The sequence below is a fragment of the Mauremys mutica genome, chromosome 18 (assembly GCF_020497125.1).
Source record: "Mauremys mutica isolate MM-2020 ecotype Southern chromosome 18, ASM2049712v1, whole genome shotgun sequence".
In the NCBI taxonomy this organism is placed as follows: Eukaryota; Metazoa; Chordata; order Testudines; family Geoemydidae; genus Mauremys; species Mauremys mutica.
In genome coordinates this window covers 18,969,308-18,982,183 of record NC_059089.1, presented here as the reverse complement: position 1 = coordinate 18,982,183, position 12,876 = coordinate 18,969,308, and the positions used below count along the sequence as shown (strand labels likewise).

Sequence of the window (12,876 nt, the reverse complement as noted above, 5' to 3'; positions counted from 1 at the left end):
CCGAGCGCAGTGCAGCGCCCCGCCCCCCGGGCACGGGCCCGCCTCCGCCTCGTCCCACGCTGGGAGCGCGGCCGGGACCCCGGCTGCCGACCACTCACATCCCCGGGCGGGGCTGCCCTTCGTCAGTGGTCACGTGATCCGGAAGCTGCCGTGCGTAACTCCCGCCCTAACCTCAGACGCACAGCGGAAAGGCCCTGTTGCCATGGCAGCAAGCCCCTGGCTGCTTGGGCCTGAAGAGGGTCGTGGCCTCACGGGGATGGAAAAGCAGGAGTCGCACATGCAAATTTCAACAGCTAAGCCATGGCTGGGTGGCTCCATCGAACACGTATTGAAGCCGGAACATAGGCTGTTTTATACGGGAGAAACTGAGGCACAGAGGTGAAGCCACTTCCTGCAATGAAAGAGCTAGTTAGAGATAGGAAATGTTATCAGCATTTTCCCACACTGGCATGGCTCTTACTGCTGGAGGGATGCAGGCACTGTGTTTCCCCCTGTGGTGTTTACATTACATCCTCCATTGATGGAGCTGTACTCTGCAGAAGAGTAGGTATGCAACAGGGCTTACAACCGACTGGCAGAACTCCCACTCTTCTGGTTAGTCTATACAAAGTAACAAGCACTATATTCCTTGGTACTAGCCTGAACAATACCTAGCACAAGGGGGCCCCTAGGTATCACAATGATATAAATAAGCTATTAGAAACAATAGGAATTGCGTGTACTGTAAACCATTAGGAAAGGCAAAAACATCCGTTTAGTTATGGTAGAGAATGCTAAGTGTAGCATTAAGTGTTCAGAGAGCATGGTAATAGGCACAATATAAAAACCTAGCTCCATCAATCTCTTCCTAAAAATATAAACCAAACAAAATCACACAGGAAATTTGAGAAAAGCATAATCCGCTTTATTTATTTTTTTAACTTTTTTATTTAAATAAGGAGAATTCTTTCATATGGAAAGAGCTAATACAATCACATATTTGAAAGGAGAAACAATAGGTACGGAAAATAAGGAAAAAGGGCAATAAAGAGTGTGCCACCACTGGCCTGGTGATATCGTGATTTGAGTTCTGGTCCAAGTTAAAGTTTCCAAAAAATATAAACAGGTTGCACATTACACATTTATCCATCGTCTGCCCTTTCAAATATCTGGTCTACATGAAAAGACAAAGAGGAAAGGCCAAAAAAAACTTTACTATACAGGTCATGAGGTTATAAGCTTTATGGAGTACAATATCCCCTTTAGAAACAATGAATGCAATTTATACAGAACCAGAGAAAGGATTCCAACTAAGGACAATGCCTTGACATGCTAAAGAGTGAGTGCTTCCATTGCTGCTGCTGTGATTCCCAGGGCTACCAGTTAGCTATTGACTGCAGACATCTTGAGGTGCTAGGGACAAATCATTAAAACCAAGAGGCTGTCTATGCCACTTGGTGGCCTTTGGATTTAAAAAATAAAAAAAAGCCAAAAATACATAGTTGGACTGGTTCTGCCTCTTCACACAGCCAGTAGTTCCATTGCTTTAGTAATTGTTCATCTCTTATTGATGGGCCACAACTACATTACAAGGATTCTGCTTGTTATTGTAAATGTAATTCTTACTCATAAGAGAAATCTTTCATACAAGGAAACTGGGGGCTGTCTGCCAAAAATAGTTGACATTCCAAGAAATTAATCTGTGCTTAACCAGTCAGGAGCAAAACCGAAGAAGGATAACATAATGCAACAGAACAGATCTTAGCATGGAGTGATGCTCGTTTAAAAGTGAATATAGTAGCCTGCCAAAAAGTGAGACATAGCAGAAATGCTAAGCTCCATTTTTATATATATATATAAATATACATGAACCACAGGGCAGCTTGTAGCTTTGCAGCATTCTCGCAAGGAAATCTGTTAAATGGCGTGCCTCTCTGCATGTACACAAACACACATGAGATTCAATGGGCTGAGAACACTTCAGAGTTACTGAATGCTGTACAGCTGTCAAATGGGAAAGCCAACAGTGAGTTATGAAAGATCACCACCACCACCTGCTTCACTGGTGACTCTGCTGATTTAACCTGTTATTTCTTTCTCAACACACGTTATTTTTTTTTAATTGAGAGCTAAAAGCAGACTGAACACAGAGGAAAGCAGGCAGCACTGAATGCAGCTGACAGGCCAGCAGTCACTGTGCATAATAGAATAGTATTTACACACATACATGCTTCAGCCCTTCCACTAAACAGTCTGGTTAAAATGCAGAACACAGTTAGCCTCTGAATACTTCTGCTTAACCCACTTGTGAGAGTATGGATTCCACCTCTCCCTCCCACTGCATACTGTATCTGTTTGGCAGCCAGTTTGCAGATAAAGCAAATTTCAGCAGCAAAGAAATCATTACAGAGCCCCACATTTCAGCAGTGGAGTGCAGATGGCAAGTAGAAGTAACCACCTATAAATCCATCAACATTCCATGCATCTTCAACCTCTCCCTCACAAAGATGAATTGGTATAGGGCCCAGAGACCTTTACATTTCTGCACTTTGAGGACTGGAGACCGTTCCATTTATTTGACTCTCAAGAACATCACAGGCTGCACTAACCTTGTACTAGCGCTAACAAACAACATGGCAGAGAAGTTAAAACTTTGGGCTCTAAAACTGCTTTCCATCAGACAAAAATCCATTAAGTGAAAGAGTCTTGTAAACCACAGCTAACAGTCACGGAAAGGTGATGAATGGAATGAAGCTCTCATGCATTTCTTGGCCTTTCCTGCACAGAATAATTCAGACATAATATATAAATAGAGCAGTGAAACATTTACTTTTTCACCTAGACCTACAACATCAAATACATATAAATAAATTTTAGTGTTTTATTCTGTTTGGGGATGAAGGGGGTAAAGGAGAAAGAGGGATGACCTTTTTCAACAGGAAGAACTATAGTTCTGATGGCATTTACACCAGAGGGACTGAAACATCTCATATCTAGCAATAACCTGATTTCTCCAACACATAGGACCATTCAAGAGTCGTATATGATGAAGGAAAAAGATCTGAGTCTTTGAAAAGATTAAATAGTGTGTCTACGGGTGGAAGAAAAGAGAAGAGAGGCTTGGATAAGTCTTTAGCCATTAGACTCTGGTCTGATATTATCTTGGGCCAGCTGGGCAAAGAATTAGAAGAGGGCACACAATGTAATAAAGAAATTTTAGCCAATTCAATTGATCACAATATTTCAAGGTGAAGAGAAGATGGGGAGGGAGACAGGGATAGAAGGAGGCTGGATGACTCACTGGTGGAGGAGTCTTTGGAAAATGTTGGGAGCAAGAATGATGACTAGCAGATGAGAAAACAAGTTTGGGAGATTTCTGAAGGCTCTATGTGTCATTAATTCTCAAGGTCTGTACTTTGTAGAGTGCTAGAGACATGCTGACACACTGCTGTAAAGTTAAAAATCCACAAAATTAAAAAGAAAGTTCTGTTTTTGTTTTTTTTTAAAGTACCAACCTATCCCAATCTCTTCAGGGTTCTTTACCATGATCTGAGGGGACATTACTATGTCTAAGTTAGTTCAGGTATCCAAGCTCTTTCGAATGTTATTGTATAAACCTGATTTATACCTAGCTTAAAACTTCAAATGCATGTCTAGAAAATCCTGGAGAACCTGCTCTTCTAAAAAAACACTTTCAGACCACTTCCCAATTACATTCTTTGTTCAAAATGTCTTCTTTGGAACCACCAGCAATTTACCTGCTGCCATCTAGCATAGGTAGATGGAACAGTCAGTAGGCTATCATCTACCAGAGAAGTGACATTCTCCTTCCCTCATTTCAGAGTAACCAAGTCCATTCTTTGTTTTTTAAGAGCTAAATAGCACAAACAAGTTAGCTGGAGGTGGTTCAGTTTACTTAAGACCAATATCAGCTTTAGGACCCAAGCACCTTCAGGAACTGGCAAGTAATTCCTGCAAGATAGATAGATACACACACACACACACACACACAAAACCCAAACCAAAAAAAACAAAAAACCCACCCTTCCCATTGGGACCTTTTTTAATATGCCCCCAAATTCTTTTGAGGAAGTGCATACCCACTGTACGCAACTGCACCAAAAAGAGAGAACCACTTGTTGTTAGTCTGGGGAAGGAAGGAACATAGGGATGAATCCAAACTGCCACTATGTAACCATATGCTTCTGATGCAAAAAACAACTGAATTTGTGTACTATGACTGGTATGCAGAGGTGGGAGGAGGGGTTCCCACTGGTTTGTGTCCATGGGAGTTGTGCAAAAAGCTGTGAAGACGAGAAAGAAGCAGAGAGCAAGACCTGGAAAAGAAGGGAGAGTGAAGCTCAGAGAGCGGCTCCTGGGGAAAACAGAGCAGCCCCACGAGGCAAGGAGGCATAAAGAATTAGAGCGGCCAAGGGTGGAGAATAGCGAGAGCATCACAACTACAAAAAGTAGTCCAAATAGAACTGTTGGCTCTAGCCAACTCTTCTGACCCATGCAAGGTGTGGAGAGTCATTAACAGATTTTACATTTTGTAAATCCATGATTTACCTTTCACTGTGCATTTGGCAGTCTCCAAAACAAAACCCAACCCACAGAAACAACTAGATCCAGATGAGCTTGCAACAGAAATTCAGTGCCTTTCCTTAAAACAAAAACGCCGCATTTGCACCCCAAAGCTACAGTTAAGTGGTGCGAGTTTCAAGATTAATGCATTGATCTACTATATACCTTTGTTACACATTTACTTCTAAAGCAAGCACTGCTTCTAGCTTAAAACCAAAATACTGAAAAATGACTGAATGCCTTAACTGTCCTGTATTTCTCTTAAATAATGTGGAAGGTTAAACCTCCTGGGGGGAGAACACCCAAACAATTCAATTTAAGAGAGTCACAACTGTCAATGTAGCACAGAACTGTATATAAAATTAAGCAGGTTCTATCTCAGAACATGATATTGGTTTGAGGAGTTATCTTCTGGGAGGAATGAGAGGGCAGAGAGAAGGGGGAATGAGAGAACATATAAAAGTTTTGCAATAAACAAAGATATAGCTTTTTTTTGCTTTTTTTTTTTTTTTTGTAAAAACCTCAGCTGCCTTTAAAATGAAAAACCTCCAGCTAACCCTCTCCCCCTTTTGCCATTCTGCTGACAGAAGTAGGGAAGGAGAAGGATGGGCTTTGCCAAAGGAGCTATCCTGGCTACCTGTGGGTGGGGTATGAAAATAAAAATGGCTTGAGCCACTCAACAGTCACATGGGAGCAGGTGGGTGGTTTGGTTTCTGAGCAAGCAGGTCAATGTCTTATCCATTGTTTCAAACTGCTTTGTTGGGAGAGGGGCTCGGATTATGTTGCTTTAGTCAGTATTGGGTTGGTGGTGGATCTTGCCAGATTTTCAGAACTTCCAGTGGGGTACAGGCTGAACTGCAATGCCTCTCTCAGCCAGTAAAGACAGCGGGTGATCACGGGCTCTCCTAGGCCTTGCTTTCCTCCACTTTTACAGCTTGAGGTTTGATCGCTCCCGTGCGCACCGGCTTCATCTGGTTTGCAGAGGATGGTTCTTGCAATTTCACAGCTCCCAGGTTGGTTTTATTTTCATCCACTCGCTGCTTTGCCTTTTGACATAGAGAAACAAAGTATTAGCTAGCAAGGGGACCTAGGAATGAACAAAGACAAAGGTGTACAGCATAACTGACCATGCAGCTCCAATGTAAAGGCTTCTTACTGGTAAGTATTTGGCACACTACTAGTCAGTTCCCTCCCAAAGCAATAAAAGCAGGCATCAATTTTAACACCAGCTTCCCTAAAGCGAGGTTTAGCAACCTGCAGAAGGTTACTTGGGCTACTGCTTTGCCAGAGATTGCTCAATTACTCTTCCCTCTCGTTTCTGATTACCTCTTCATGGATACATAGGGATACTTGTGTGGCCCATCACCATAGGTTCCAAGCACCTCACACCCAGCAATATAGCTAAAATCTGTCAAGCATGTGAATTTGTTGGCTATGCGTTGAAGCTGGTATCTCCACCTACAAGACTAAGATAGTCACTCAAATTTGCTCCAAAATTCTAGTACTCCCCATTTTTGGGGCACTTTGCCCTTCTAAAGCACTTCACATGTAAGTATCCCAAAATTCTTTGCAATCATGAGCTATTTTAGCTTCAACATCATCTCCCCACCCCAATTTTTATAGACAGGGAAAACAAAAAGACACTGACTTCCCCAAGGTCACACAGCAAATCTGTGGCAGGCCTGGGAACAGTATCCACACCTCCCTGTATGTGCCATCCTCGACTTTCAGTGAGAAACCTTCCGGCTAAACCAAGGTAACTTCTCATCTGCTTTCCCTGGGGAGTTTTCAGTCATTTGGTCTCACGTGTGGGTAGATAAAGACCAAGAAATAGATGGAGTAATATATTTTATTTCTGGTATGTCCTTATCTTCCACTAGAGTGCTCAATAATAATACAATAAATGTATAATAAATAAAACCAAGTCTGGAGGACGGTAACAATTAAGGAGCCAACATTACCATAACAATACACACTTATAAGAAAACTGAAGCATAGATAAGAAGTGGGAACAGGCTGGAGTGGGGCAGATTACTTAGAACTGCAAGGTCACCTAGCAAATGGGGTCCTAGTCAATGACTTAGGGTTCTTAGGTGCTATAGTTATTCAAATCAAAATACCAAACAGCATAAACACAGGGAAAGCCCTTTAACAGAATCATGTTAAGGAAGAAAAACAGTCAGTGTTGCTAATGGGCTCACCATAGATATCTAGATAAAGTGCATGCGAAACAACCACACACAGAGGGATGTCAAGGGGAAGCAAATTCCACATCCTAGCACTGCCAACAGCACAGGCATGGTTGCCTGTCAGCTCAAAACACAATGATAGGTTCTCTATGAATCTGGCAGCATGCAAGAGCAGATTCCCTCAGGACAAGACTCAAAAGATATTAACATACTCTACCTGTTGTACATAGTGTCCCTGCACGGAACCCATATTGACTGCTGGTCCAGATGGCTTCCCACTGGGGCTGGCAGAGCTAGGCCTAGAAATCAAAGGGATGAGAGCATACATGGAGAATTACCAATGGAACAGGAACATCGTCAGTGTGAAAGCAAGGTCCCTTCAGAGTACGCAAGTAGCAGGACCAGTTGTGCATTAGAACATCCTTATATGGCCAGTTGAGCTCTTAAAAATGCCAACCCAAGTGAAAGCACATTCACTAAACGGGGGAGAAAATGCAACTAAGAATCAAGGAGGCTTAGAGTCTGAGGTTTTAGAGTTACTGGACATTAGTCTCTCAGCTACTTGGGCTTGTGAGGACAAAACTAGAATTCTGACAATTTAATTCCCTTAGAACTGTGGTCCCCAACGCGGTGCCCACGGGCACCATGGCGCCCGCCGGGGCATTTATGTGCGCCCGCCTAGTGCCCAGCAGGGGAGAGAAGCTGCGGCCCTTCACCTGCTGGGGACCGAGAACTCCGGGGCTGCAGGCTGCGGGCACCAGTGTTCTCGGTCCCTGGCAGGCGCGGGGCTGCGGCTTCTCTCCGGCTTCTCCGAGGCTGCAGACTGCAGGTGCCAGTGGTCTCGGTCGCTGGCAGGCGCAGGGCTGCGACTTAAGCCGGAGAGAAGCCGTGGCCCCGCACCTGCTGGGGACAGAGTACTCCAGGGCTGCGGGCGCCAGTCAGTGTTCTCTGTCCTCCCGGCTTCTCTTCGCACTGCCCTGAATTGGCGCCAAAAAAATCCAAAAACAAACAAACAAAAAAAAACAAAACAAAAAAACCCCTCCAACTTTGCAGAATGGACGGCATGTGCTTGCTCCACTGGTGCCTGGAGCTGGTCCTGTATGTGAGTAATTGTTGGCTCTGCCACACTCTTCTGAAAACATGAATGTGCTACTGGCCACAAAAAGGTTGGGGACCACTGCCTTAGAATCTCAAGGCTCTGATGCAACCCAGTAACTTTCTGCATTTCGCCGAAGTGCCACAGAGCTAATTAGGGTGATTTGTGGGGATTTTTTTCCCCCAAACAACAAAGCTGTCCCAATGACACTTTTACATCAGAATCTGGACTAGCGTAGATTCTACGTTTGAAGACATCAGTAGATCCTGCAGAAGAAAGCATAATACAAACACCATTTCTCTGCAAGTGCTAAGTACTATACCCTTTCCCATTCAACACTTTTCAACCAAGACCTCATTCGAGAGCTATGGGGCTAAGCTCCGGATCCTTTACCTGTAAGTATGTGGTGATGGTACAGATCCTCCGGAGGACATGTTCTGTTTACCATCTGTGAAGTGAAACCCTTTCATTTCCATTTGGGAGGACTAAGAAGGGAAATGAGTTAGAAAATATCTTCTGTATATCCAAAGATCTCAAAGCACTTCACAAACACTTCAATCAATCTTTAGCCTCGCCCCCACCCCCTATGAAGCAAGTATCATTATTCCCATTTTACAGATGGGGAAATTGAGAAAAAGATCACTTGCCCCAATCTGAGGCACAATCAGGAAGAGAACACAAAGGCCTGACTTCTAGCAACCCATGCTCTCTCCACGAGAAAACACTCCTTATAAGAATACATCTAATCAGACACAACATTGATACATCCACTCAGATGGAGACATTTTACAACTATGTTGCACTTTATGAGCAGTGTTCCAAGTGTGCCTGTGGTTAACCACCCATCTGATCTCTAGGAAAACTTGGAATTTACATTTAATTTAAATGGAAATTCCAAACTGGATCCAGAGAGGGTTCGGATTCCTAGAAGTGGAATCATGAACAGCAGAAGAACTGGAGAGACTGTGGCTTGGGCTTTGGAGACAGGAGGAATGGCACCCCTTTGCTTCCACTCCTATCACTGGTTTAGAAGATAAGGACCCAGTAAGCAAGCGTGGCTCCCCAATAATGATGAACTGTACCCCACAAGAGGCTTCCCTCTGCCCCTCCCCCCCCCTTTTTTTTTTTTAAATTATGGAGGGACCAAACCCAAATGCAAGACTCCTTAAAGAATGCCAAGGTGTTCATGACGTACATAGCCCTTACCTCCCTGCTGGTAGTGAGGACAGAAGGCTGAGATCCAGGTGGAAGAATCCTGCGGGGAGCTCCGACAGACAGATTCTGCCCCTGAGGAAGCTGGATGGACTGTGGTAAAATCAGTGGCTGCTGGCCAGAACCATACCGGGGGAGAGGAAGCTGGGACCCAGGCATAGGCATTGTTAGCTGCATGATAATTTACATGTGATTACTTAATGGAAATAACAATGGTCCATCTCGACATGTTCCCTACTAACACCTTAAAAGCACAGCATTTTATGCTTAAAAGCATACCTAAAAGAAGTATCTTAAACCTGACACACTGCTATAGAACAAATGCAGATGTGAACATTAAAGAGGGACTTTCATACTGAAAATCATTTTAAGATAGAGTTGCCAGACCCTGTAACCACACCATCTGTTCTTTTAATAAAGTGCTGTTCTAGCAAGACTGTGCTCAGACACAGGGCTTTCCTGATCGCCTGGAGCCTTCATCGGTTCTTCTTCAGTCTTCCTCGTGGTCACTGCATGGCAAGCCCTCTGAGTGGTGATGGCAGCCACAATGGCGTCAGACAGCTCACCTTTTGTTTTCAGCTCGATGTCCACATCTAAAAATCTGCTATACTCCTCTGCTGGTGTGATTTCAGGGACTGGAACATCAGGAAGGTTCACACTGGCCTCAGCTTTACGTTCCATGACAGGCTTCAATCCCTTCTTGAAACAATTGATGATGGTGGTGGTTAAAAGTGATTAAAAAAATTAACTCAGGACTCAATGGCTATTAAAAAAGACCAAATTTTCAAAAGGGCTCGTAAAACATGGAGGGAGGACAAGAGGCAAGAAGAGGCTACCATTTACAAACTCAGGCACAGTTCATATACACTGCCATGATCCTTAGCAAGCCGTGCTGCCCTTCCTTTTTTTTTTTTTTAAATGAAGTGGATGCCCATACTTATCACGCTGTCCAAGAAACCTATTCACTTTGCATGTGGCTTTTCCTTCTGTTCCTTGCCACTTCTGCTAGTTATCAGAGATCTTTAAAACAAGAGTTCTCTCCCTCGCAGCCTCTCATTCCCTCTTACTCGATCTGGTAGTTCGCATAATTGCTGGATTTGGGATTTCCCATGACACCACATTGTAATGACAGAGGATTAAGGCTTCATTACGTGATCCAGGAAGGAAAGACCAGGTTACAAGGGATAAAGCACTTCTTCAAATACTTAGTTGGCCAATAACCTCTTCATTTTCCCCAGCTAAGTTACTTTCTGTAATTAACAATCCTTTTTCTTGAGTCTCCCTCAGCATGAAAGTCCCTCTTTAAGATAAAAAGATTAGGAATATTCTGGTTTTTATTGTATTTTTAAAACATTTACTGTATTGTGCAATATAAGCAAAGTTTACAGCCAACTACAATACTTCTCCACGGAAGCAACTCAATAGTTGTGCTCAGTATCCATATAAACACAGCTGCCCTAACAGTAGGATTTATTGTGCCTTTCTGAACTACATTTAATAAAGAAAAAAGCAAGAGAATGACATGAAAACACAGTGAAACTTCTATTAAGATACCACCCAACAGACTAGCAGAAATTGTTAATTAGGCCAAAACACTCAACGAGTTGAAATAAAAAGAGATGGGTTTTTAATTAAAGGTCAAACAAAATTACCCTGAAAACATGGATGATTTTTAAATGGTTACTACTAAAGATCTGGGGAGGTGTTGGCCTATTGAAGCTGGGGCTCTTAGGGCAGCTATCACTGCAATGTCACGGCCTCAGATCCCAAAAGCACAGTAAGAGCTTTAAGAAAATGCAAAGCAACAGTCACATCAGTAGTGGACAAACAAATCACAGGCCTTTGCCATCAGCAGAAAGAGGATACTTAATTTCACTAAGTTGACCATTGTGTGTTTTATACTGAGGTACATGTAACAAGTAAAGCACCTCAAAGTCTGGTGTGCTGTACTTCTAACATCACTATTGTCTCGTTATGAAGGCCTTAATGATGAAAGCATATGGTGCACCACAAACAGCAACTAAGTCTCAATCTCAGAAACTGCACTTCTGTGAACACATGCAAAAAACAGGGGGAGCATGCTAGTTTTGTTCCTAACCTGTGTAAGCTGGGAGTCCATCATCTGTGAGGCTCCCAAACTGGCTGCTTGGTTTATCTGGCCTTCATAAACCAGTGTCTGGCTTCCACTCATTGGCTGATAAGGGGACCCAGATTGTGTTTTTACCATCTCCAAGGGCTGCATGCCTGGGAAGGCAGAATATGGGGGCTTCAGAGCAGCACCTCCCGTCAGGACCATGGTACTGGGCTGGGACAGACTGGGGTGCATGTACACTGGAGACCTAAAGAAGAGAAACAGGTTAATGCACAGTGATAAAGCCTATTAGAGACTGCATACAAATTCCTAAACTGCATTTGGCCGGTGGGCTGCAAACAGCATTCTAAAAGGTCATCTCTACTACAAAGATCAACTAGTGGAACTACAGGTTTTTATTCCCTTTTTTTTTTTCCAGCTCTAGAATTTAATTTTGGACAGCTCCTTTCACACTAATCCTAAAGCTTTTACGACTAAGTCCCCATCTCACTGAAGTCAATAGGAGTTTTGTCACTGACTTCAATGGAATCAATATTTCTCTCTTTACGAATTTCAGTCATACAGTGGCAGTGAAGTGACTGTATTGGTAAGTAGCTCAAACCACCTTGGATGGTAAAAACTGTTTCACTGAATGTTTCCTAGGGCACTTGAGTGATCTCCATCAGCAGGAGAGAACTGAGGCTTCTATCTTTCAGCAGATCAGTTTCTTTTATCGAAAGGTCAGGCCAAGGGCACCACATGAAGACCAGTATGCAGCCACCATCCCTGCATCCCTCTGCCAAATGCACCTTCTTGTAACATGCCTGCTTTCCCAAACCTGGGACTTTTCTTAGCACTGGTGGGCAATCAAATGAACTGTGCAAGTGTTCTGTGGGATATGGACAAACATCCATGGGAACTGCAGGAATCCTGCATTGTCTCAGTCACCCACACTGGGAAGTTCCTTCAAAATTATGAGCCAGCACCATGGTGCTTGTCCTTCACCAGGAGTAGTGTGAAATCAACTAGAATTGACCAATTCTAGTTAATTTATCCACAGATGATGGACATCTTGGAAAGGCCACTGTGCTCCAGTGCGGCAGAAAGTAAAGAGAGAGCTACTCGTAACATGACTAGTAGACAGAAAACCCCCAAAAGTTCTGAAGTCTTCATCCCCACATTCGAATGAGCATTTTCAGGAGAAGAGGTGCGATTTCCCACCCAAACAGTGTAAATCAAAGCACTGTGTTAGGGGCCCAGAATTGTAGAAATGCTTGTGGCAAGGGAGGATCCAGGTCACCAATGATACATCTACGTTGCATTTTAAAACCCATGGCAGTGAGCCTCGGAGCCTGGGTCTACAGACTCAGGCTCACGCTCCGGTGCTAAAAACAGCTGAGTAGATATTCAGGCTCGGGCCAGAGCTCGGGGTTTGAAACCCAACCCCCTCTTCAGGCTTCAGAGCCTGAGCCCAAATGTCTGCACAGCTGTTTATAACACCGTAGTGCGAACTCCATGAGCTCCAGTCTGTAGACTCGGGCTCTGAGACTGGCTGCCAGGGGTTTTAAAACACCGTGCGGACATACCACACAAGTCCACAGTAGTTTGGAAAGAAGTGAAAGTGATTCACACAGGATTTGACTGGCTTTAACATTACCATAGAAAGCCACTTATATCAAGATTAATACATCTTGAGGCTCAAAGGGACCATTACAATCATCTAGTCTCCTGCAAAATGCAGCCCC

The 12,876-nt window shown here is 43.7% G+C and overlaps 1 protein-coding gene across 5 annotated transcripts in view; it reads right to left on the bottom strand.

Annotated features, from left to right (window-relative positions):
- Positions 1-928: 928 nt before the first annotated feature.
- Positions 929-12,876, bottom strand: part of PRRC2B (proline rich coiled-coil 2B) — a 70,666-nt gene continuing 58,718 nt past the window's right edge. For 4 of the 5 annotated variants that reach the window (XM_044992440.1, XM_044992439.1, XM_044992441.1 and 1 more), the window contains 5 exons: positions 11,159-11,399; positions 9,055-9,231; positions 8,242-8,333; positions 6,970-7,051; positions 929-5,609 (listed from right to left, as the gene is read on the bottom strand). In XM_044992440.1, coding sequence (XP_044848375.1) covers positions 5,469-5,609; positions 6,970-7,051; positions 8,242-8,333; positions 9,055-9,231; positions 11,159-11,399 — 733 coding nt within the window. In that variant the 3' untranslated portion in view covers positions 929-5,468. Of the gene's footprint in view, positions 5,610-6,969; positions 7,052-8,241; positions 8,334-9,054; positions 9,232-9,626; positions 9,757-11,158; positions 11,400-12,876 lie in introns of all 5 variants that reach the window. The other variant, XR_006574160.1, reaches the window with a different exon arrangement.